The sequence below is a fragment of the Melopsittacus undulatus genome, chromosome 1, assembly GCF_012275295.1.
Source record: "Melopsittacus undulatus isolate bMelUnd1 chromosome 1, bMelUnd1.mat.Z, whole genome shotgun sequence".
NCBI lineage: Eukaryota > Metazoa > Chordata > Aves > Psittaciformes > Psittaculidae > Melopsittacus > Melopsittacus undulatus.
Window position 1 is genome coordinate 33,010,866 of NC_047527.1, and position 27,014 is coordinate 33,037,879.

General features: G+C 39.7%; 1 protein-coding gene across 2 annotated transcripts; it reads right to left on the minus strand.

Moving 5' to 3' along the window:
• Positions 1-9: 9 nt before the first annotated feature.
• RDH10 (retinol dehydrogenase 10) lies at positions 10-27,014 on the minus strand. Of its 2 annotated transcripts, none has more exons than XM_005150804.3 (6): positions 26,304-27,014; positions 25,598-25,833; positions 5,461-5,559; positions 3,968-4,113; positions 3,508-3,639; positions 10-1,611 (listed from the first exon to the last, which is right to left on the minus strand). In XM_005150804.3, exons 1-6 carry the CDS (start codon positions 26,593-26,595, stop codon positions 1,488-1,490), a joined length of 1,029 nt encoding a protein of 342 aa, XP_005150861.1. In that variant the 5' UTR covers positions 26,596-27,014; the 3' UTR covers positions 10-1,487. The 2 variants fall into 2 exon arrangements, with proteins under 2 accessions (XP_005150861.1, XP_005150860.1); XM_005150803.3 differs by having other exon boundaries at positions 25,598-25,836; positions 26,304-27,012.

A 27,014-nucleotide genomic window follows, 5' to 3' on the forward strand; every position in this document is an offset into this window, starting at 1 on the left:
TTCAAAAGCTCTTTGACCAGTTATTTCATTGATGAGTTTAGAAACCAGAGAAAACAGTCACCTCCTAAAGGCTAATTTCACAGTACTGACTGATAAGAGATTACACTGTAAAACCATGCAGCTGACAAAGTGGCTGTAAGAACTGAGCAATACATTTCTGAACTGTGTTGATACTCAAGAGCTATGGAACAGGCACAAGTAGTTTGCATTAGTTTAGTCTTTAAAGGAAGCATTCCAGTCACTGTTTTAAGGAAAAGGTGGCTCACTTTAATAACCACAGGCATTGGTCACTATTTAACAAGACATCCTAAAAAAGTAATCACAATTTCTCCGATAGTAGTTTACAAGTGGATGGTATACATTAAGATACAGAGGTAGAAGTTCACTTTTACAATGCTTCACTAATACAGATTACCAAATTCAAGGCACAAAATTGTTCGCTTTACAAAAAATACTGTAAAAATCCATTTGCTGCTCTACAATGTGAGTACAACTCAAAAAAAAAAATCTTTACACCCTTCCATATTCTGCATGTAGAGCTGCATCAGGTGTTATTCTATTTTTCCTTTGCTAATAATTGGCATATGACCAGCACTTACATAAACAGTTTGTATCTCAGCTGAGTTGCTTTGTCTTTTAGGCACAAGTCCAGTTACAGAAATTGAATACAACAGCTTCCTCAGGGGGATGAGAGAACTCTGGCAAAGGAAAGAATGAGGAGGAAGAAAAGAAACATATAACCCATAACAGTAGATTGGACTCTGACATGTAAAGGGAAACAGTACAGAGCATATTTCAAATCAAGCGACTTGAAAAAAGTCAGTTTAAATCATTGACTGCATTCCTAGAAAACCAGATGCTCAGTACAAGTTTGCTCTGAGAGTATTTAAGACATTCACTTGCCTTTGAATCAGCAGAGATTTACAAATTTCTTTTTATCTTTAAATAGAACACAGTTGATACAAAAGAGAATTACGCCACAATTGGGCCGTGTGTCCTTCAGAGCTTGGGTGCATTCAGAAACCATCCGTGAATTTACTAAAAGGTCATGAGCAGTAGCTTAAATGGCAAGATTTCCCTCCCCCTTCTCAAATAACATAGGGAAAGACAAACTATTTCTGAAAAGTTGCATCTTCTAGTAGGAGACAGTTCTTATAAGCCTTAGCAGGCTGAGGAAGAGATAACACACAGTGCATCCCTACAAGTATTATGACTAGTTTACTGTACATACAGTGATATTCTAAAGGACAATGGTGGCAGCTACATTGTAAATTCATTCTGTATACCTATCAAGTACTTTAGCCAGTTTTATTTACAGTATATAAAAAAAACATTGATTTTTAGAATTCAGTACACAGGTTTAGGACCCAAGAGAATGCCACAGCAAGATGTTGACATTTGCATCTGTTAGATGCAAGTGCACTTCGCAATTCAGTCACATAACATTATTGTATTCACCTATAAATGTTAGTCCATCCAAAATAGTGTTACATTCCATTTTTTGCTTCATTATTGTTCATAGCCTGTTTCCTTTGAGCGATGAAAGGGTACATACACTTGTCCGCTCCCAAAAATCGGTACATGCATACCACTGCTTCAAAGGGCAGGATACTGTGAAAAACAGGTTAGAAAATTGTTAGAGGACACAGTAAAACAAAACCTCTGCTTACACTGTGTACTTGGTCTCCTTAAAAGGAATATAACAGTTATTAGAGAGGCTTTTTAATAGACTTAAGGGATTGTTATTTCACAGGGATATTTAGGGAATTTAAACTCTAGAGTGCTAAGCATGCAGGCAAGCAGAAAGGAGGAAGCCGCTTAGTCACATGCCTCCAGCTTAGGACAGATTTTCTGCTGTCTCTTCACAATCAGTATGATAGCTTGTTTTAAAGAGGTGGAAGAGGGAAAGGTCATCACAGAAGGTCTACTGAAAGCAAAGCATCTGCTCAAAGCCACATCAGCAGAGGTCACCAGATATTGAAGATATTCTTTAATGTGGGATTAGCATTAGTTAATGCCATTCTTTGATCATCAAATGTCTAACTGCCTTGACTTATATTCTAAACTCAATCATCCATCCTCAGAAAGAGAGATCCAAAATAAAGAGAGCAATTTCCTCTCTCCCTCTCCAGATAAAATTCCAGGAAGTGTCTATGTCATGGGTACCTGACTACAGACTCTCCCCTCCTTCCCACATCCACAAAATACTTTCATTTCAAGGGTAGTACCCAGGAACTCTAGTGAAGAACTAGAATGGGATTTCCTCAGCCCCAGGAAATAGCAGCAAACATTAATTCAGTGGAAAGCAGTGCACGGAATCTAGCCATTAGGAGTAATGGCCACTGAAGCACTGAGGAGTACGTCACGGTACAGGTGTCCTCCCTGCTAGTAGTAATGCTTGTGCACTAGTGACTGGAGGACCTTTGATGTGTGCTGCTGCCTGAGGCATGGATTATACAGAAGCTTTGATCTCCCTGTTGGAAGTTAAAGTGTTGAACCAAGACAACATGAAGGGCCTTTGATGTGACTGTTGCTGCATAAGGCACTGTTTGTGCAGAGAGCACTATAGGACCCTCTGAGCTTCTGGTTGAAGAAGCTCATTCTTAAAGATGCCGACAGTGGCCTTGATTTGTTGGCAGAAGACACATGTACATACGCTCTTCCAGGAAAGAGGTGAGCGATGATGGCTCTTCTAGTCTTTGGTAAGCCTATCCACCATGAGAAACTTGAGGCAGAGAAGAAAAAAAGTGCAGATGGAACAGAAATCACCAAGGTTCTCTGTTTCAACCATCCTCACAGAAGGAAAATAAGACAATCCTGTATTTTTAAAGATTCTACACACTGCACATTTAAAACAAAAAACAGACAGCTGTGAGGATGTCCTCTATAATAGAATGCAAGTGATGTTGCATCAGTGGAACACAGCCAACTCCTGTATTACCCTGCATCACTGAAATGTCAGCCTAGTTACAGATTAAAGTGTTCCTATCCAAGAACTGTGGCGTGATAGAACAAAGGAGGTAATATTCCCTTAACTAGCCCTTCTTCCAAACTTAGACTCTGAAAAACGGTTCTGAATGTGCAGATTTGCAGTTTATCTACCATATCTGTACAAGTCCTAGAGAATCTGTAGGCAGGGCCTCCTACACACTGATTCTAGAGACAAACAGCTAGAGGCTCTTTTGCTGGAAGCTGCATCGGGCCCCATTCCTAAGAAGGAACCCAAACAATAGAAATAAGTCAATTGAAAAGAAAGTAGGAATCTAAGGAAAAGGATACCAGAAATGTAAAGCAAGGATGCATAATACATAGGATCTGTTTTGTGGAGCTTTCCAAGCAAGCAACCTACACTCATGCAAGCCAAGAAATACTTAAGAATTCTAACAAAACAGCACCAACAGCCTGTGTGAGTGGGAGAGTCTTTATATCCAGAAAGCAGACATGCTCATGGATTTTACTAGTATTCTGTAGAGTGTATTGCCAACTAACTAGCAGTTCAGCTCTTACCTTTTCATGAAGGTGACCATATACATGAGACGAGGTGTGCAAATCATTGGCTGGTCTGTAAGGATAGCTCTCATAGCCTGCTTCACGCAGTACTCTGGTTTCAAGGGTGGAAGGAAAGGCTCAATTTCTTTTCTGAAATATTTAAAACACATAAATAAGATAAATAAAAGACTGCAGACCTCATTCATTAACCCACTTTCTCTGAAATGCCTCAGCAGGGACAAAGACTTTCATTTTTTTCTATTCACTCTTAGGATACAAAGACTATATAGCTCAGAACTTGTGTAGTTTAAGAACAAAAGGACAGAAGACAGTGAATTCAGAAAGCCTATTTTTTGAGTCTAATACTAATGCATATTAAAGCAGATATAATACTTTAAAGTATTTTTATGATAACAGGTTAGTTATCTTCAAGTACTTTTATGCTACAAACACAGAGCAGGAGGAGAATGTTACTCACCTGATCCTGCAACCTCTAAACATTCCTGTATCTACAAGATAAGGGCAGACTAGAGTTGTTTTGATTCCATCTTTTTCAGCAGCCTTCAATTCATGGCTCAAAGATTCATGGAAACCTACAGCTCCAAATTTGCTGGCACAATAATCCTGTGTTGCCAATGAATGAAGAAAAAAAGGCAAATTAAAAAGAACAGATATGAATCACGTTCAAAGCCAAAGCAAATCTGCACAGACTTTCAAAGCAACAACAAAAGACACCCACTGAATACAGCATCACATCAACTCATTATCACTTTACTTCTGAGGCAATTAGCGCAGAACCATGAAAGCAGGAAAGCTGAATGTAGGAGAGTATTACCTTGGATTCAGTTCTGACCCGGCAGCCTCATGTGGCAAGTTACTCCAATTACCAATTTGTTGTAACATTTAATATTAAGCAAAGGACTAAGATACCCAATACTATCTTGGGTCAGATTTGAGAAAGACAGGAGTTGGCAGGGCATAAGTGTAAAAAATCTTAAATACTTTACTTCTAAACTTAGTTTCAAGAGACGATATAATAGAGATCTGAGTGTATTTAATTTTCGGAAGAGGATATAGCTCAAAAATATTTAAGTTCAGCACATTAAAAAACGATTACATAGACAGCAGTAGCATCCAAGTTTCCCGAAGGATGCATCCACCTCTGCTGGTCACACACTAAGAAATTCTAGTCCAGTCTAGGAAATTCTTTTTAGTTTTCTTAAGTTATGCCAGGTTTGTTCATTTCTGTTACAAAATACTGCATTCTAAGGCCCTTGATTAAACTGCACTTGTATACTAAGCCTTTGTTTATGGGATATTATGACCATTAATCCATTAGGCACATTAATTAATTTTCATTAACTGAATGCTTTTTGTTCACACTTGCATTTGTGCTAATGATGCCAAAAGCAAGATAATGGGCTCTAACCCTAACCTAGCTTTATGTACTAAACAAGTCTCACAAACTGGTGCTCTCAAACAGCTGCTAGCAACTAGACAACCTCAGGATTGTAACTGGGAGCCTAGTAAAGCAGGTGAGCTGTATATTCTGGGAGGAAGGTAGGCAGCCATTTCCTCACAGAAACAGGAAACAGGAAACATTACTTTTGAAATACCCTGCCTTTGGCTTCAAGCTTAGCACTGAAGATCTTGACAGAAGTAGGTAAGTGGGCACCTGTCAGTTTCTTAATTTCATCGGGTAATTCAAAGACCATTTACCATTCTGAAATCCTTTGCCATCCTAGGCTATCACTCTTAAGTGGAAAGTCCACCTGCAAAGTAGTTGAATACAGTGGCTGCCTGAGTCCTGTGGATCCCACACACACAGAGCCATGTGTTTATATGGTACTCAGCACCACATCTTCCAAGTATCTTTGAAGATTTGACTTTATTTTTGCTAGTTGACAATACAAAAAAAGCTTATCCTAAGCAAGATGTGACAAATTTATTGTTAATTATAGTCTAACAAACCTCCACTCCAGCAGTGCTGAACAATCCCAAAGAGCTTGCAACTGTCACAATATGTCCATGGTTCATTTCCAGCATCTTGGGAAGGAATGCTTTAGTAGTCTACAAAGTAAAAAAGAAAAAAAACCCAACAAAATAAAAAACCCCATACCACGAACACCATACATTAGTGATGAGCCTTCAAAACCTCCAGCTCAGTCTATTGTCAAGAATTTAGAAGTACAATCAATGTACAGGTTTTGAACTTACGAGTTTTTCAAAAAAGGCCACAAGAAAATCTACAGCTTGTTTGTGAATTCAGACAGCAAGACAGAAAGGATTGTATCTCCAGAAATCCTAAGGTTAAAGGCTTAATTGAGCTCAGACATGTTTATTTTTCTGCAAGAGACTAGTTATCACAAAGAGATAATTTGACCCTAAAATGGAAGTCAGATTTTTTTTAAGACATAAAAAGGAATGCCAAGGGTTTAATTACACCATCCAGCTCATCTATGTTAAGACCGCTGAAGATTATCAGTTCTAATTATTGACAGTGTGTTTTGTAAGTTGGTTATGGCTCATTGTATCCAATTAACTTATCTTGGGCATTTTACACTAAAAGAAATACTAGTGAAAGAGCTTTTGATGATGTTATGTTATTTTATTACACAAAATTCAATAAGCATTTGCTAGTCTAAAGTAATTTTCATCTTTATTAGTATCCATAAGCAATTGTTCTAACTAAAGACAAGATATACATTTCTATTATCAATTCCTTCAGTTTCAAAACAAAACAAAACAAACCCTAGTCACAAGACAAAACTTTGATTTTAATCTCCAGTTTTTATGCTTTGAATTATAACAAAGTTTGTTTCTGTTTAAAATCCCAGAGTTAACACCTTTAAAAAATTAAATTTTAAGCAATAAATTGAAGCCATTTGCTAGAAGGTCACCCCTGCTAGAATACCTTTGTCATATCTATTTGCTGAAGCTGACCCAACACTTTCCTTTTTTAAATAAGTATTAAGCAGATAACCATATATGCTAAAAACTAATGTTACTACTTCATTGATTTATGATTTATTTCAGCTTCTAGATTGGCAGTGTACTACAAAAAATCACTTCTAAATTGCCAAAGAACTTGAGGCAATACTTTTCAATCACAAGCATGCCTAGTTAATACATAAATCTATTAATGACAGAGCTATTATTCTATTTTAGTCTAATTTTCTCAGTACCATGAATGCTTAATCCTCCCAGAAATGTGGTCTTCCCATGTAATTTGGATCCAAACTCAGAGCATGCAAATGCCCCTTAAGTATTTGCTACTTGCTTAATTATTGGTCTGTGTCAGCTGCATTCTTAAAAAGATGTGCAAGCTACAGCTGAATCCATCTAATTCCATTCTTATGCTGTCTGCATTTTCCAATCACAGACGTCAGGACAGTTTTGCTCTAATGATTTTCACATGTTCTTGTACAACATTTTTGCCTGCAGGTGTTAAATGACTAATCCAGACCTCCTAACACTACACAAAAGAGTGTTTTCACTGGACAGCTGGCAGATGATAGAAGATTAACAGACCTCCTGACTCCTCTCCTTTTCTACTGTTGATTCATACAACTCCTAGATTCTGTCATAGCTGCATAACGAAGCTAATTATAAAAATAATCTGAGCAAGCTGCCTTGCATTTGTTTCTTTCCTCATGGCAGGGATCTCTAAACCTCTTATATAGAGCCTTGGACAAGCATTTAGTTCACTGTTAAACTAATCTGTGCCAGGCACCACAAAGTTTCAGCTTCTCTTCACACATTGCATGACAACAAAACCCAGTGATCACAGTGTAGTGTCCTCTTAAGAGACTTCACTCAGACACACTTAAGTTCTACAGCATGTTATTTATCTGCAGCTTGCCTGATGGACCCCGACACTGAGAGTATGTATGCCAGCTCTGACACTCCATACTATCCCTGTAAGGGATCCATGCTCCCAACTCAGTCCTGCTAACAATTTACTCCCACCTCTGGAGCATTAGTCAGCCCCATCAGCAGTTTCCACTTACGTCTCAGTTATCTGCCCACATCACATTGGAATGACTGATTGCCACCTCGCATTGCCAGAAAGCCTGATAATACAGACTGAAGCTCTGGCTGCAAACCACAGCAACTACAGAAATGAAGGGGCACTCGCCTTGGAGCTCATCTTGGGGAAGAGAAAGAAGGGAAAGAAGTAGTAATAGATTGATCCCCCCCCCAAAAAAAGAAGGCATGAATCAATGTGTTTTATTCCAAGAAATAAACAGCAGACAAGCACACCAAGCATTGTTGGACTGGCTTTTCTATGATCTTTGCTATGGCACTGCTTAGTTCTGGAGTTTTTTGCCTTTTTTTTTTTTAAACATGATGATAACTAGGTGTCCATAAGTGCCTGTATCTACAGCTGAAGAGAAGAACTTTCACAGACATATACATATAGATACAGGAAGTAACTGGAACAACTGCAGAACAGTAAATTTCAGAAAGCCTGTTCAACTATGCTACACTCTTTCAAAGCATAGAGATTATAAAGACTGAGTCTTCAGAGCTTGTGGCTACAGTAACCCATTTTCAACCAAGAGGAAATTGGCACATAAATAAACCCTGTTGAGGACAATTTTGGGTGACGTCTTCAGCAATTCAAGTGCAGAGTGAATAACTTCCAGCAGCAGAACCACAGTCACTTCACGTAAGTCATCTCTTAAAAGGCCATTTATAGCCACATAGGAAAAAACACAGCTCCTCTGCTCTGAAGACAATTAGCAATTCATGGAAATCTTTGCGTGAGACCTTGATGTTCTGAAACAGCCTGTTCACAGCAGGCCCCTGTACTTTGTCATGGGACATTATCCTGCAAATCCAGTTAAAACCTGAAGCTGAAGGACTCTATAAAGTCAGCACAACTATCATATGTGTAGAAAACTTAGCAGTCAACTATCAACATTTCAGCTAAATGGATGTCAGAGAAAGTCGTCTTGGTTGCTGCCACCCTCCAGCCATCTGCAACAGCTGGGAGTCAGTACTTAAAAACAAGCAGTCAGAGGCCGACACACCCTATGGGGGGGAGGCATTTCCAGTCTCAGAGTAAAGGCTTGCCCACTGCTCCTCCCAGCCTCCTCTTGCTGGGAAAAACAATCCCAAAGTGAAGTTATTCTCTTTCGTGGTATAAGCAATCCCCAAATAAATCAGTGCTCTTACTGAGCTTCTGGCACAGCCCACTTCCTTGATCAAAGCAGCTTCCTCCATACGCTGGTCCCCAGTTTTTTTGCCTGTTACATAAACCAGATCAACCTAGTTTCTTTTTTCTAGTTTCTTTCAGCTTCAGCTACATCTGCCCACCAGACCTGAAGTCTTCTGTGTGCTGCTTAGAAACTAGTTAAGAGCTTGACTGGTTCAGGGCAAGATGCCTCTTGGGTGGCCTTCCCATCTGGAGTTTGTCTGAACAGGTAGCATAGCCCACGTTAGTCTTCTGAGGTGATGCATGGACATGCTAATCCTCCATAAAAAAAAAAGTATTAGAAGATACTAAGCAAGAAATGTGTTTTGTCCATGGCATCAGAGGTCATGAACCAGGCCCCCAAAATAATTCAACTCAAGTGATTTAATCAACTATCTATCTGCCTTCAAGTTTGATCTTTCAGGTTTCAGTTTTACCTCCCACAGCTGCAGAGGAAGACATTTAACCAAAACATTTAAGTACTTAAAGTCAGACCTTGGTCTTTTATTAATGACAAACATAACACACTTTTCAACACTGAGGAGAAACCAGTAAGGAGAATATAGCAGATGAAAGGAACTATGTTGTGATGCATCAGGAGGAGGAATCGGGACAGTCATGGAGCATTCAACATGAAATTTAAGTTAAGCATCCTCTTCACTTGGAATTTAGCTTTTTTCTTTTAGAAAAAAATTTAAAACCCCAAAGCATACATAGAGCAAACATGCATTTTGTAACCTGCAGTGTAGTTTAGATAGAACAACTGGGTAGGCTTAGATAGAACACATGAAACTGTTCTGAACAGAGAGTAGGGCTAGTTTTTCAAGCTAGTTTAACCTTTAAGATTTTTTTGGAGCCTAGAGATCAGTTCCTAATCTGACCGTTTTTCTCCATGCTTCTGAATATACCAGTAAAAACAAACTATTCCCAGTAGCTGTAACCAAACATCTATTTCATGTGCACACAGCTTTAATGACTCTATTTCTCACAAGTGTGAAACTGAACAAGCATTTACATGTCACTTCATAGCTTTTGTAATCTGTTCTCAACATTTTGGTTTACGGCAAATTAACTTCTAACAGTCTAGCACTTCTTCCCTCCCCTTCCCCAAATTCTTTAGTTCCATTCTTAATGAAACAAAACTCAAAAGATTGTGCAACACAAAGAACAGCACAGCTGCAATGTCAAAACAAATTAGTCTAAATACAGCAAATGAGAATATGAAGAAATACTGAGTTTGGGAAAGTGATTTTTTAATTAAATTTTTGATTAATTATTCTTAAAGAAGAAAGCAAGCATCCACAGAAAACAATGTTAGCTGTACACAGCTCAACAATGGATACCCAATGAAGAAAGCACACCACAGTAGAAAAGTATGTGCTACCTGATGTTTAGAGAGCTGTCTTTATAGAAATGAAAGAAATAAAGCAGAAACTTAAAGGACCTTATGTGTTGGTACCTACTGTTTCAATACAGTAATTTTGACTCTTATTTTGTGCCTTCTGTTAGCCCTTTTAAACTGTTTTGATGGCACAAACAGCCTGCTTTACTGTAAGGCAGAAATTCCTTTATGCCAAAGAAATAACATTTTCCATACAGCCCCATCAGGTAAGGAGAATAGAGCATGGCTATCTCTTTCTGGGGCTGATCAAAGCAGGTGAGTTTTTATATCACCTTAGTTATCCCCAACAGTGGTGTACTAGTATAACAGGACATTTCCTCCCAAGCCACAGCTATTCCTGAATGCCAGAGCAGCTGCATAACTGCAAGAGTCCAACATTTGGGTAAATGTATTGTTTCATCTTCATGTTAAACACTATTTGGCCAGACTCAAGAAACAGAATTGGTGCAATTAGTCAAGGACCCATCCAGACGGCTCTGGGAGCTAACGTACCAGAGATAAGAGCAGCCTGCTGCCATATATTAGCTAATTCTAAAAATCATGTAGCAGAGTTGGTGACAAGAAAACATTGTTCGAAGTTTCTGTCCTGTCCCGTCCCGTCCCGTCCCCCCCCATCAGCACTGACATTCAGCCTTCTTCCCATTCCTCATAGCCTACAGCAGGACACACTGCAGGTTCCCCTGCAAAGACAGCATGTGGCTGCTCACTCCACTGTGGAATGAAATAGAGATTTCCACATGCCCCCATTTCTCTTTCCATTCCAGTAACCGAGAAGGAAAGCACAAAGGTCTGACAAAAGAGCACCTCTAACTATTGTGCAGACAGGCTGTAGCACCTTGCTTTAAAATAGATTTCTCCAAACTGCATAGTACAGCCCTAATGCACTATTATATGTTAAAAGGGAAAGAGAGATGCCTGAAAGGCAGAAAATCCCCCTGGGAAGCTTATCAGTAAATGTACTGAATTTATTTTCAGCTACAGTCATACAGCCCAGCTTATTTCAGAAGATAATGACTTTAAATACATTTTATAAACACTGGGTAAAACTTCACTTACAGGATTACAGTGAAAGCCATTGCCAAATAGTTTTAGAAGAGACCTTGAAAGTATACCCTAGAACTGTGTAAGTCTTAAAGAGGAACTTATTCAAGTTAGAGGCTATAATATCCAAACTGCCTTCTCACGCACCATAGCATGCAGCTAAAACCCTGGATTTAACCATTTATTTTCCTTCCAGCTTTTTTATCTGGTTCCAATGAGAACGGAAAATAATTATTTCTCATTTGCACTTCCATCTCAATTACTTCCCCCGTATTATCTCCACATCCTTTATAGTTCCATTATACAAGGATCTCCAAAATTCTAGATTAAGGTGAGATTAGTAACTGTTCTAAGACTATATGAATATACCAAGTACTGAGTTGAAGACAAGAGAGACCACACAGCACAAAGGACATGGCTCAGCCAGTAATAGGCTGAATACAGAATGTAGACAGGAGTCTACAACTACTGTTGACCTTGCTAACACAAGGGACCAAAGCTGTACTTTGAAGGACCTTAGATGTCTCTGCTGACTGTTTTTAAGAAGTGCTGGGCCCCTTCTGGATAATTAGCCACTGTCTAAGTAAATATTTGAATAGCTGTGGAAGTTAGAACTATTTCTGATCTTCAGTTTCTATCCTCAAGATAATGAAAAATAGGCCAGATTTACCATGTCTTCCTAAAGAATGGATTAAAAGAGAAAGTCGCATATTTGCACGGATTTCTGATGTGCTACTCAGGTGCTTTCAGAGCAAAAAGGATCAGGAGATAAACATGATGTCCTGAAGCCAAGCTTCCACAGACAGCTGTATTAAAACCACTAAAGGAAACTATTCAAGGATTGCCCTCAAGTGTCTTGAGCAGGACCTGTGTTCAAAACTAAAAAAGCTAGACCTTCCAATATTTCATCTCAAAAGGGGTCCCTCAGTTGTTTAGCTCCTGGCAGGCAACACAACCTTCAATTTCTCACTAAAGCTTTATTTGTCCTTCACATAAAACCCCACTGTTTTGGGGCCATGGGGATTCCTTTAATACTGAACTGCAACAGCAGTTAATGCTTAACATACATGCACAGTAATAATGTTACAGTTGCCTTGCAACCAGAAGCTCATGAAAGAAAGAGACAGACTTAAACAGAAGTCTATAATGATGACTGGTAACAAGAAAGCAAAGCTACACACACCCCAATACTCCGGATAGCCTACATTTGCAGACAGAGTGAAACTACAGATAAGATCTAACCAGGTTAAAAGGTGAAGGCAACAAAATAAATACTGTGAAGAATTAAGTCACAATGAAGAGCAAAATCAGTTAATTTAAAACTGTATTTGAAATATAGAGAACTAGGTATATTTCTTCTCCTTTCCAAGTCTGCAAGAAATATTGATTTGAAGCACATGAAGTCTTAGCTTAATAAAAACATAAGCTATTACTTGGATCATTTGTTTAATTCATTATTAATTCACGTGAGTGATTAACATTCCTATTTTCTTCACTCTCATGACTGATCCATATATATAAAATCCCCTGCTTCAGAACATTTAATCAGCTGAAAAGCGACAAAACTAGGTTAAATTTTATTTACTGAAGTTTGTAAGTGGGTTTCTTAGTAGTAAGACACATCTGTCATACCATTTGCTAAAAACAAATATGCTACAGTCCATATTTACATTATTACTTTCTTTAGCATTTGTAGTATTTAGGTTCCAGCTCTAAAATTTCTTCAGTTTTCAAAGCCAATAGTTACCACTGTTTCCTGTGAATGGTTCAGTTACTGTAGTAGTTTGTCTTACATAGAGTCAACTCATGTTGTGTATACCAGAAGAAAGCTGAAACTGAATTAAGTAGTTTCCTTAATCAGAACTTAGTGCCACAATGCTGTTTACAATGGGTAGACAGTAAAGATAAGATAAGTAATGCTATTAAAAAAAACCACACAGGAAACTAATACCACTAGTTATCTCTCAAACATTAATCATTGATTTCCACTCTACTAGTAGAACTAATTATGCTATGCCTAGAGCAACTGAACATTGCCTGGCTAAATTGCCTTTTGTATAGCTTGTTAACGAGGCTTATTTGAAAAAGGGTTGTGTCTACAGAGACTGGGATATGAAAAATGCTCAGAGAAGGATATTGCAACAGTAACTTTTGTTACTGCTGCCTTACCATGTCACTGTATTGTTTCCCCCACTCCCTTTCTTTTAAGGGCTTCATTTCCTATGATCTTACCCCAAACTGGTTAACGAAGAGTGAAGCAGAAAACAGCTTTGTTCTCCCACGTCTTGAAGTATAGGTTAAGTACTTAAGAACACTACCCAAATACAATTCCTGCTTCAGAAACTTTCTTCTTGAGGCTTAAGGTAGAAAAGTTACCCAAGTTTTACAGTCATCTGCTGTTTTCCTGGTTTCAGCTGCAACAGAGTTTAGGTACATGTAACGCAGCCAAAGGTGGCCCCATTTTCTTCTTAAGAACATTTCAGTTTAGACAGGTCACTACTTTATATGCTTTCTGGCCATGAAGAAGTTCAGGTATTCAAGGTGAACTATCCTTATTATTTCAGTGCCAGCAAGTGGTAATTCATGCTATTTATAAGCAGTCTCCATCTTTCTGCTCCTGAGAACTTTCATTTTTTCTTCCTAAGAAGAATAAGACTTTAGATTTACAAGCTTTTAAAATTATTTCCACTCTCAGATGTCAGGTGTGTCATGTGACGTGTCTGATCTTTCTAATGCCTATATCCTACCAGTCATTTCTGTGGAAGCATCTAGGAGTCTTTAATGGACATGCTTATGTATATGATACCATAAATACACACCTATTTGTCTACTTTCATTTGTTCTTGCATATACCACTTTGCTGATGTATAACCGCTTTATATATATGTGGCAGCATATATTATTGTTTAAAATCACTGGTGGTATACAAAAAGCTTTTCCCTCCAGAATTCGCAAGTCCTTGATTTCATATGGCTATGAAAAATGAAGCACATCCTCACAGGTTGACCAGGGAGGCCATGGAAATGCCCATCTTTGGAGATACTGAAAAGCCAACTGGAGACAGTCCTAGGCCCACAGCTCTAGGTGGTCCTGCTTGAGCCAGGGTGAGTAGGGGGTTGGACCTGATGGACCTCCAGAGGTCCCTTCCCCATCTCAACCATTCTGTGGTCCTCCACTTAAGTATATCAGCTCCCTGCTCAACAGCCCATTCTCTCACATAATCAGTTCATAAGCCAGCAGAGAATTTGCACTTTTTGTTCCTAGATGAACTGCAAGTTTACCAACACAGAACTGTAACTAACTGGAAATAATCTCCCTCCTATATCTCCCCTACAGGAGCTCTTGCCTGTAATAAATTACCCTGCTCTGTCTGAAACAGTCTGTTCTTCCATTTCTTTCTTCTTTCCCTTTGGTCTCAAAGTACTTTCAGCTGGAGAAAAGGTCCAATGAAACAGTGCAGAGCACACCTAGATTTTTTGCGGAATTAATATTTTCAGATGAGTCCAGAACATCCACATAGCAAACTGTTTCCAAAAATCTAATGGTGCCTCCCCAGCTGCTAAATGCCCTCCAGTAAGCTCACTCCCTTGCCAGCTTCTTAAGGGTTTTCTGAGCCCTCACAGACAATTCTGCCTACTTTTAATTTTAATGGCCTTTAAAGCTTGGACAAAGCAATCATACTGGATTCTTGACAGCTAGCAATGAATCAGGAGAAAGACAGTATGTTTCTCTGTGAAGAGCAGGGACAGTAAAAGTGCAGAACATAAGTTGCCAGTGGTGTTTGTTGTGGATTTCAAATTCTGAACTAATCTAAAAGCTGAAAATGATTAGTAGCCAGTAAGATGGCATGGTAGAAAGGCTACTGGAGGCCCAGCTATTTCTTTAGCCTGCCTTACACTGGAAGACAAACAAGATACAGGTCTCAACTGAAGTAGAATTTGGGAATAAATGTATACATGCAAAGCAACACGCAGTTTAAAGGAAGTGAATTTTCCTGCTCAGATCTACCATGTTACCGTTTGAGCTTTCCATACACCCACAATTAATACAGAGCTCCAACATGGCTGTTACAGCCCAGTTTTAGTTCTGTAAATTCAGGATCTTAAGTTACAGTCCCAGTAGGCAGCACCACCAACCTTGTATTCTTCCACAAGCAGATCCATGAGCAAAGATGGCCTACCTTGCATTTATTCAAATGTCAAATCTGAAATAACTTTAGAGTTTGCTGGTAAAGTGATATAATAAATTGACACTTGGCTACTCTTTTTCACAAAAGCCAGTTTAAGCCCTGTGGAAGTCAAGCAACTAGAAATTCGACTTTGTTTATACACTGACAAATGGCCATGTCAAAGGATTTGTAGTGTTTCAGAGCTATGTTGACATAAGTGTAACAAACACATTAGTCCCTCACCTTCATTAGCACAAGTCTGAAGCAAATGTCCAACCATTTGGAGAGCAGTTATTTATTGCCAGCTGTTTGATAATCTTGACAAAAATGAAAACATGCTCCTATGAGTCAGTGAAAAATCCACATAAATTAATTTCAGAAAAACTATTAGATAAGAACTCAGAATATTGTTCAGTGAGCAAAAACACAATCCAGCTTTGAAATACACATTTTTCTACAGCCTGCCATAAGCTTAGTCATCCTCTGGAGTATTTAGTAAACCTTGGTATTTTAGTCTGCATGTTTCCAAAAAGTTACTAGAGAACAGCACTGTCAGAACTACTTCTGGAAAATATGAAGTCATCATTCATACTTTTTGATTTATGTAACAGACATTTCAGGAAGTGGCTAAATTGAGACTCTCTTATTTTATAGATACCTTAAGACAAGTACCTCCATAGCACTACAATTGATGTAGTATTTGCAGGCAGATGAAAGCTGAGTCACTTATCCTCCTCAACTCAGTCACTAAGTCATTGTTTTGAATCAATTATAGAAGGGAAAGTGATTATGCCGTAACTATCTCACAAGAGGAGTAAGATTAGAAGGAAAGCTTCCCTTTTCATGTAAGAGTCTTACTTAGTAGAAATACAAAAATAAAGAATATATTATAGTTGAATGGAAGTTTAGCTTCAAAGTTTGTTTACACCCCAGAAGGCTCTAACTTATGAAGTAACTCACTGAATGAGACATATAATTTTTAAATGCATGCAGCTTAGAGGTTTTTAGAAAAAACAAGGTGTTTGTTCCATACTTCACCTCACTCTTCCCAAAAGGGTTATGCAGAAAATAGCCTTAACAGGTAAATTTTATCTTCATAAGCAAGCAAGAACTAAAACGACAAAATGCCTCCAGCTGATACAGTGACCAAAAGAGCGACTGATGCAATTGTCAAAGATTCTACTTGCACAGGCATTTTAACCAAACATCAGCAAACTGCTCCCTTTCTCAGGGGTGAGTTTTCAAAGGCAGAGGTACTTCCTTTGCCTGCCTGTGGAAAATATGCTTGCTCCCCACAAGCTGAAACACAGCTCTAGCTTGGGTTTTCCACATTCAGTGTTAGTACAACTGATTTTCAGAGAAGTCAAACAGTGCAGTAGGCAGAGATCATTGCTCTTGACAGCATGCCACAGCAATTACAGTATCAGTGCAAGGTAAACAAGTTAGAGCTGTTAACACATTATTTCATGTGTTCAGAAAACTAGCCTACCTCTAAGAGTTTTTAATAGTGTGTAACTAAAATACTGCAATTTCTTTAGAAGTTGTTACATTCAGACTGTTATGTCAGTGTCAGATTTGCTACAGCTTGGAACCATTCATGCTTAACTATTTGCAACCTCTAAATCCTATTCCAGAAAAATCTCTCCAAGAATGAGGTTTCATTAGACAGCCACAGCTACGTGGTTTTCTCTTATTCCTCCTCACCCTTTTCCCAACACAGCTTCCCCCTGCCACTGGCTAGTCCAAGTCTGAAATGTCGATGAGGAGTCTCTAAATAGAAATGTCAACGATTCTATTTTCTAAATAAAAAAACTAGAATCAACCTGGCTAAGAAAATGAACAGCTTTCCTCCCTGCCCTCTGGACAAGTTAGTGAACTGAACTGGCTCACCCATGGATGAGATGAATACCAAAACCAGTGGCAGGCAAGATGCAGATTCAAGGGATGGCCCCACATGAAAGCTTGCTATCACTAATCTTCCTTGTAGTTTAATCCTAAAATCAGCAGAAACATTGGACAAGTTACTTTGAAGTATACGCACTCAAGCACTTCTCAAAACCAGTGCTGAAAGGGGAGTGCTTAAGAAACTGTCACACAAGTTCAAACAGATGGCAGAAGTGACCAGCACCAGGGCACATTTAGGTGCAGAATTCAACAGCCAAACAAACTTGAATTTCAAAAGGCTCACATCAAGTCAGCCACCTCAGCTCTGCAGCTGTTCTGGCATTCCCTGGCCTACCATGTTCTCCCATCCCAGTTGTGCTAACTCACTCGTGTCAAGTGTTAATTTGACTGGCATATAAATCATTATGCTAATATAATTATTTATAAGAACAGAGTGTACATTCAGAAGTGTAAGCACAGATGTAAATGCCTCCTGTTTGTGACATATCGTTTTCAAAATAAACCATCAGAAACGGAGATTCTGACAGTCTCAAAGTCTGCCTACTCACTTACATTGTAACTGTATTTTAAAAGACTTTTTTAACAGAAGCAGCACAAGACCACAGGTAAAAGCACATAGCATCACAAGTAAATCAGCTTCAGTTTGCCTTTGCAGAAAGACCTCTACCATTTTTTCCACAAAAGACACACAGGTATCAGAATCTTAGTTTTACCAGTGTGAAGAGTCAGAAAACTCAAAGGTCAAAGGAGAAAGGTTTATCAAGAGAGTGATGCTCTGGCTTTTATATAGAGGGCTGTGGAAATGTTTAGTATTAGAAAAACATAACAAAAACCTTCTCCTCCCCCTCCACCCCCCCAAAAAAAAAACAACCAACCCAGAAGTGAAATCAAAGCTTGAGAAGCACTGGAAAAGAATACTACTTCATATCTTTATCATAAAGATAAAAGTAGAAAAGATTTAAAAAATGCAGCGCTAAAATGGCAGAGATGGTGCTAGCAAACATAACACTAATCTTTCCCCAACCTGTCTGGTCAGAGTAATTGATGACACCAAGAGCCACAGAAGGATTGCTTACCCACACAAATCAGTTAAGACAGGTCTTAGGCAGTGATGGAAACAGTGGGTTAGCAGGACACTTACCCATATTATAATTAGGATTGCTTTTCTCTGCAGATGAGCACATGAACAGGCATATCTTCTAGAAGTCTGCTATAGTTTCTTGGTTATTACAGAGAGTTAACAACACAATGAGATCTCACTAACTTAGCTGATTTTCATAAAATAAAAGCAGATGTTACTTGTAGATAGAAGAATCTGTAACTTTAAACTCCATTGCTCTCTTAACCATCCAAAGGACAAGAAAGTCATACACAATCTTCTAGACTGAGTATTTCACTGTAACAGTGAAAAGCCACTCTCCAGTAAAATTAGGCACCACACTGGCAAAGACTACTATGCTATTACAAGTAACAGCATAGTATCAGGCCAAAGTCCCAAAGTCAGTGCACAAGTTTTTGCTTATTCAGCTGACCTACCTCATTTGATAAGAAGCAGGAATTTTATCATCACACTGACTGGTCACCCAGGACCACTTCTTCTGAATAGATAGCAACCCTGAAAGCATTCATATGGCTTTGTGACAAGCCTCCAACCTGCAGAAAAAGTCACAGGAGACTGAAGAGTGAGATTATCCCCAGTGCCTTACCTCTGCAAGCCATATTGAAACTCCAGCTTTATTTTAGATGGCTACAGAATTGCAAGCCACTAATAACTGATGAATACTTCAAATATGCTTCAAATAGTTTGAGAAGTCTTAGCATGCTCTCTTCAGGACAACTCTCATTTTCCTTCACAGAACTTTTACATTTTTTCTTGGGAAGTATATTAATGTTTTTACCTAAACTCTACAAGCTTCATATAGTTTAGTGCATGGAAGTAACTGGCTAATCACACCTTATGTTACTATACTGGACATCAAACTACAGGCAACAAGCAATCCAGAAATCACAACAAGAATCTATTTTCTGTTAAGACCAATGCACCTTTCAAGTGGTGCAGCAAATCAATTTCCAAAATACACCTGAGAGAAGCTGTCACAAAACCTCAGGTGTAACTTAAATTTAAGGAAAACATTCTGAATGTTCATTTCATATTTGTTAACTGACTGGAATGAAAATCAAATACTTTACATCATTAAAGAGAAGATAAATGCATGAATTGAGTTGCTTTTTGAACAAAATAGGCCAACATTCTTCTTCATGCACAGAAGATGCTCTAGCACAGAAAGTGTACGTAGGAACGCTGGTGTTGTAACACATTGAGAGTCTTCTATGCAATTTTTCACAGCCCTGATGGAAGTGCTGCCAGTTAAATCAAGAATGCTCTAAGCTGCTTTGTTCAGACTCCTTGATGTGTAATCACTCATTTATCATCAAGGTACAGTAGATGATGGAGAGCCATGACTAATCAGGCTCAATAGACCTCAGGGGCTAGAGCTGAGTAACTTGTGGAACAGAAGTTTGGTGGGCAGCATTCTGGAACCCCAGTCATAGGTGCTTGATTCCCACACAAGGCAAATAAAGGGACATTTTGCATAAGACTAAGACCCACATACTACACCATCCCAACTTAACTGTGCTTGCCGACTCTTAAGATGAGTACATTGTCTGAAGAATCACTTTTATCCACAGCTACTCTGAAACTGATAAAAGATCACTTCTACAGCCAAAACTTAGGACATTAAGGTACCTAACAAAAAAGTTTTGTGTTGGTTCCCTCCCCTCCAAAAAAAAAAAACCCAGAACAACCACCCAGGATCAGAATTAAATTTTAAATTATTTAAATTCTTTTTAAATTATCACTACCACTAAAAACTGACTACAAGGCTACATTACAGATACTGATCACAAGGTAAAGGTTACAAAATTAAGCACTGCATGCTGTGACAACTGTGCTTAACACAATGTTAGACAAGCTCCTAGTAGACTGTAAAATAAAACTGTGAGGAAAGCTCTGAGCCAGTAGTCTTGTGCCCACTCAAGCTCCAGAAATATACGGCCACCTATTTACTCTCTAAAACTTGTGGTAAATACATCTCTTTATAAAATGGGAAAGTACAGTTTTCTAGAGCATCCATCTAAAAGACAGTGTTTTCTCAACTAACAGATTCCCTTCTATTTTATTAAGAAATGAACCCAAGAACATATGAACTGCAGAACCATACCAAAGCACTTATAAGTACAACTAATATGACTATTTCTATATCCAAGAGTATGACTGCTTTTTCCTTCATATTCATTATCCAGTGTGCTACCACAGTATATGAAACACATGTGCTGTCCAGGGAAATTTACTGGTGGCATGTAGTTGGAACCATTTTAGTAGGGAAGAGTTAGTTTTGATGACACTTTTTGGATCACATACACATGTTTTACTTGAAATTGATCCAGCTCATTTTCCAAAGAAAAAAAGTATAGAACTTGTAGATTAAACTTCGTAAGTAAATTTGTGCATCTTGGGATATGCTATCATGAAACTGGGGAAAAAAGAAAATAATTAAAGCAGCTAAATCCTCTCATCCAAAATGCTAAATATAGATAGCTGGCCTGTCCATGGAATATTGTGTCTATATACATGATCACAAATACTAGAATCCTAGAGATGGAGACAAAAATCAAGCTGCTATGCCAACAGGCCACAAGACTCAGCATGATATAGTTTCAAATAACATAATAAGCTGTCTCTTCTTCTGTAGAATATTCAGTGTGCACACTAAGTGCAATACCTTCATATTTAAACAAAAAAATACTACAGGTATATGAGCTTTATTTAATACCAGGGAGCTTAAAGAGACTAGCATAATAATACATAAGTATTGATACATGACAGATAACTACAAGCCACTTATTTTCCAAGGCTTTAGCAATCCTGTTGGTCTAATTAGACCAACAAATAGAGCAGCTGCATAAATAGGTATTTGATATAGTAACTCTGCATTAACTTTTTTTCCAAGATAATTCAAATTTTAGACTACTTATGAATGCCCTAATTCCTTAAGTAACAGTACTCTCTTTACTCAGTATTATTTTTCTGTATTCATGTCAAGCCTCCTAAAATATTTTTCCCAATTCCTACAAATATGCCAGCATAATTTCAAAAATCAAGTAATTTGTAAGTGAATGAACATAACTTCTCTGATAAGACAGCCATACACAAGTCTTCAGGCTCTAGGTTCTAGTCTCTTACTATGTAGATTATAATTTTTTTTTTTTTAATAAATATGACAGAGCTGGAGCTGAATGCTTTTGCTTCCCCCTTTTGGTAAGTTGAAGAGAAGTCTAGGAGAGCTTTAAGCTAAAAGCTTCAAAGGATCCACATGATAGGGCAACACAGATCACTGTGCTCCAAGCTGAATACTGAAGATCTGCTGTACAGAAGGACCTACATGTCACAGAACTTCAGATCTTGGTCATCACCTTGCTCTTGCCTCTCCATGAGTCCCATTCAACCACTAATTCTATAAGTACTTCCTAGGTACTAAGCTGATGCCCTATATTAATACCTACTTAGAATCATAGAATAGTTAGAGTTGGAAAGGACCGTAAGATCATCTAGTTCCAACCCCCCTGCCATGGGCAGGGACACCTCACACTAAACCATATCATGCAAGGCTTCATCCAACCTGGCCTTGAACACTGCCAGGGATGGAGCATTCACAACGTCCCTGGGCAACCCATTCCAGTACCTCACCACCCTAACAGTGAAGAATTTCTTCCTTATATCCAATCTAAACTTCCGCTGTTCAAGTTTGAACCCATTAGCCCTTGTTTGATCACTACAGTCCCTAATAAATAGTACACCCCCAGCATCCCTGTAGGCCCCCTTCAGATACTGGAAGGCTGCTATGAGATCTCCATGCAGCCTTCTCTCCTCCAGGCTCAAAAGCCCCATCTTTCTCAGCCTATCTTCATATGGGAGATGCTCCAGTCCCCTGATCATTCTCATGGCCCTTCTCTGGACTTGTTCTAACAGTTCCATGTCCTTTTTATGTTGGGAACACCAGAACTGCACAAAATACTCCAAGTGAGGTCTCACAAGAGCAGACTGGAAGGGCACAATCACCTCCTTCAAGTCTGCTGGTCATGCTCCTTCTGATGCAGCCCAGGATACAGTTGGCTTTCTGGGCTGCGAGCACACACTGCCAGCTCATGTTCATTTTCTCATCAACCAACACCCCACAAGTCCTTCTTCACAGGGCTGCTCTGAATCTCTTCTTCTTAGCGAGCAATAGCATTATTCTTCCAGAAAAAAAGGTTAGAATAGGTACAAGAACCTCAAATTGTCATGAAATAAGAGTTTTCACAGCAGTTTTACTAAATACAATTCCAGAATGTAAACCGCTGTATTTTGATACTTCACTTAAGCTTCATTGTAAAACCAAAAGAAAACTGATTAAGCCACAGCTTATCTTAGACTATGATTTAACATTTTTCAAATTTGTATCCTGACATATCACAGGAAGAAAATTTCCTAGTCTGCATAAATTTAGTTCCAGCAATTGACACGTGCAGCCAAGTTAGTTATTCTTGCAATAGACTGTGAGGAAAGATAGCATTACACTCCTGCTACAGTTTTATGCATCTGCAAATTATAGTAAACCAGAGCTGGCTTGTTTCATACTGGGAATGGATTTTGTCCCTATGTTTTCAATATCAGAAGCATTCAAGTTATCACAGCATGAAATAACAGGTTTTTAATACTGCAGTGGATTTTATGCTGTGGAAATTGCTACATGATGCAGTGGTGACATGTTTATATAGAACACTCATGGGAAGGATTATACAAATCATGAATGTCAGCAAATGGAAAGCATCTGTTTAGGCTGTGGCATGCTGCTAAGGCTCTCCTGACTGCCAGTTTGTGATATGGTACACAGCCCAGTTAGAATCACATCAGCAAAGCAGTGACAGACTTTCATGTCACTGCCTACTGCAGAAGTTGGGCAGTCTTTAGATCGTAGCTGCTAACAAAGCAAGCTCAGATTACCTGTGTTCTTCATGAAGAGCAGACAAATCATTCTTACTTCAGATGTTTCAAGGGGACAATAATAGAGCCCCAATTGAAGTTTTTTATATAGAATTACACTGAGGCTTGATTAATGATCAAGGGATGAAGAAGAATTTTCCATCACATAAACAAAACCTCAACAAAAACCCGGAAAGTACAGAGAACTACTGAAGCAATATTACATGAAAGATCCATGTCTTTATAAAACCCATTTACAGCTTTTTTGGAAGAAACACCCTTCAAGAATAGTTAAAAGCCTGCATAATGCTCCAGAGTATTAGCTTTGCTTTTGGACCACCAGTTTAGCTGACATGGAAACAACTAGCTGTATAAAACTTCACACATCTAGACACATTGTTCTATTTAAGTCAGCATTGACTTGCATCAAAAAAGTTGGCTTCAAATCAGCTGATTCAAATGATAACTTATGAATTAAGTACTATTACTTTTAATAGAAGTCCACCCACTGCTGGTCAAGCCAACCTTTTCTGGGATCATGAAGGGGAAGACAAGGAAAAAAGCTTTGCCAAAAGTGGAAGAAAATGAAAGGAAAGGCAAAGCAGAACACCAGATCTGCAGGAAGCATACGTATAAAGAGATCCTCAACTGGGGTGCTGACTGCTCCTTAGAAGCTTAAGCCAAAATTTCAAGTTCCACAATTCAGATCTAACTATACCTTCTTGGAGTATTTTTGGTTTTGGGTTGTTTTTGGTTGGTTTTTTTTTTAATTTTAAAGTCACTTCACACTAACATTTGGAGATGAATAAAACTTATGGAGACACAATCTTGGCCAATTCTAGACTAAGTTTAGTTTTTTATAACACACAGAAGGTGCTTTAAAAAGGTCTCTGAAAAAGTGTTATAAATAAGTGTATGGCTTGGGCCTGAAGGAAGAACAGCTGGAGAATTTAGGATCCTCCCATATTTTAATTCATGGTGATGTCATAATTTAGACTTCTTGGAAACTTTGTCAATTCAGCATTTAAACCACATCAATAGCAGTCATTAAATCTAGTGCACATCACTGTTTGCTTAAGCATCAATTTAACTTTTATGAAGGAGAACACGCAGAGCTCTTAGTTGTAAGTAGTCATATGAGCTTTCTCAGAACATTTCAAGTTGTCCTAAAACATATTTTCAGAGTTTGAAAGAGTTTCTAAACACACTATCTTGTGTGCACGGAAGTTTAAGCAACTCTCTGCAAGCTTTACAATACATTGGGAAAAGACTGCTCTGCCATTAGGTGTTTCACAGCACAGATTTGAAGGGGCTCCTTTAGGGTTATGAAACAGCCTTTCTCTTCCACATAAAAAAAATTAAAAAAAAAAATACATTTGGGAGGGCCTAATAAGTTTTGAAGATGAGGCATTTTACAGAATTTTATTATGAAAAGGTAAGTCAAGCCAAAGAAGGCTTAAATTGAAGTATATTTCAGATTGCTTAATCCTTTGATTGTTATGCAAGTGTATTTCATAACATTATTTGAAGGACCAAAGAACAGTTTTAGTACTAACAATGGGCTCAGTCTGACAGCTAATGCTAACCCAATTGTGCCTCATGCCCTCCTTCAACACTCCAGTTTATGTAACTCCACACCACCACGGGTTTAAAAATAAACCACACAGGAAAACAAGGTTGAGATAGAGTAAGATCACGTAACTTGTTCTCCTTGATTAGCATCTGCTCGTTATGGAGACAATATCGCCCGAGAAACCATGGTAAAGATTTTCTTACTTCTCCTGGCAGCCCCTGGAGAAAGCTATGAGGACAAATACGCAGGATTCCTGAAAAAGTGTTCTTGGCTTGATTTCTTGAGAAATCTTTTTCACCATCCTCCCAGCCTTCAAAAGGAACAATTTGCCTCCAAGGCAATTCAAACAACATTTCCAGCAGGGGTTTTAAGTATTTTTTTCCAGAAATGTGCAACTTTGGTATTGCAGCTATCATTAAAAGAGCATGTTAAAGCTGTTAGCATGCTGGCAGAAGACTATAGGAGGATGGCTTAGAAACCATTCATTAACAGTAACAAACTTTACACAGATTCAGAGGCTATGCTTGCAAATGTTTCACATTCAGGGCTAGAAAATAGGACACAAAACTTGGAACTCTGACTTAGAGGAATATATATTTGAGTTAAAGGTATTTGTTAATAATACCCACCATTCCTGCTAAACAAAAAGGTTAAAGACAAGAAACCCTCAAAGCACTGAGCCTGCAAATAAGAGGGAGCAATTGCAGATCCCAAGGACACAGGAATTAAGCAACAGCAGCTAATTTCCCAAAATTAACTGACAAGAAGGGCAGCAGAATGGAGCTTATATTTACCCAGAAGTGTGCATGGCAGTTGACCATCATGGTCCTCTCAATAAGCTCATCAGGACACTCTAGAAGATGGTGCCCAGAGACCACGCCAGCATTGTTAACCAGGACAGACACTTCGCCAACCTCCTTGCGGACCCTCTCCGCTGTTGAGTAGACATTTTCTCTTTTGCTCACATCACAGGTGTACGTGTAAACCTGCAAGTTGCAATGCGGCAGCACATCTTTCTCTCCATCTCCAGCTACTAAGGAATACAGACAAGAGAACAAAAAGGGGTGGGGGGGATGTGGATTAAGTTCTTACTTGTATTATATATTTGACATTCAAACAAGTAGTCGAGTGGAAACAGCAAATACATTTCCACTACAGTAAAACTTCTATTTGCTTTGGTGTTGCCACAGTACACAAGGACTTGTCTATTTACTATTGCTGCCAAAGAGTTTTAAGAAAAGCTGCATGGTTTAGAGCCGCTGTCGAAGTCCCAAGCTACACGAAGCGCGTCTCCCCAGGGCACTGATCGGCCGCTGGAATCCAGCCCGGAGCCGGTTTCACCTGCCCGCTGCATGCTAGCATGGCTCCGGGACGCAGCCCGTCGGGCTCGCTGCTGCGGCTAACCTTTCCGCGGCCCTGCAGGTGAAGGGCAAGGGGCAGCACCCGGGCCTGGCGGCGGGGGGCAGTCCGGGCAGCCCGCTCCGTCAGGCCGCCGCTTACCTCGGGGGGCGGCGGCAGCGGCCGCCTCAGCCATCTCCCGGTAGATGAGGCGCACCATGCCCGCCGTCTCCTCGTTGCTCTGCGTGTTGATGTCCCACAGCACCAGCAGCGCCCGGCGCCGGGCAAACTCCAGGGCGAATAGGCGGCCCAGGCCGCTGCCCGCCCCGGTGATCAGGCACACCTGCCCCGCCACGCTCTTCTCCTTGGGCCTCACCAGCCACTTAGCCGCGGCCAACACGAAAGCCCACAGTACTCTGAAAGTCACCACGAAGAGCTCCAGCAGGATGTTCATGCTGCCGGACCCCGATCGCGGAGGGGTGGAACGAACCCACACGTCCCAGCACGGCAGCTTGCGAAGCCGGACAGACGCCGGCGGCGCGGAGCCTCTCCTCGGTGGAGGCGGCTCCTCCTCACCGCCCGGGTCCCCCACCTGGGGCCGCCTCTGCCCGGGACCTCCCGCTACGGGCTAGGAGAGAGACAGGCTCCGCTCCCGCCGCTGAGGATCTCGCTGCGCCGCCTGGGGCCGGGTTCCCCCTCCCCGCTCGCACTCAGAGCCGGACAGAACCCCCCGCCTCAGTCACACACACACCAAAGCAAGCCCGTACACACTACCCGCCCGCCGCCTTCCCAGCCCCGCACACCCGTGGCCCCGCTACTGGCAGTGAACATCTTGCTCCCTCGCCCCCCTATATAGGGCGGGCCCGGCGGCCG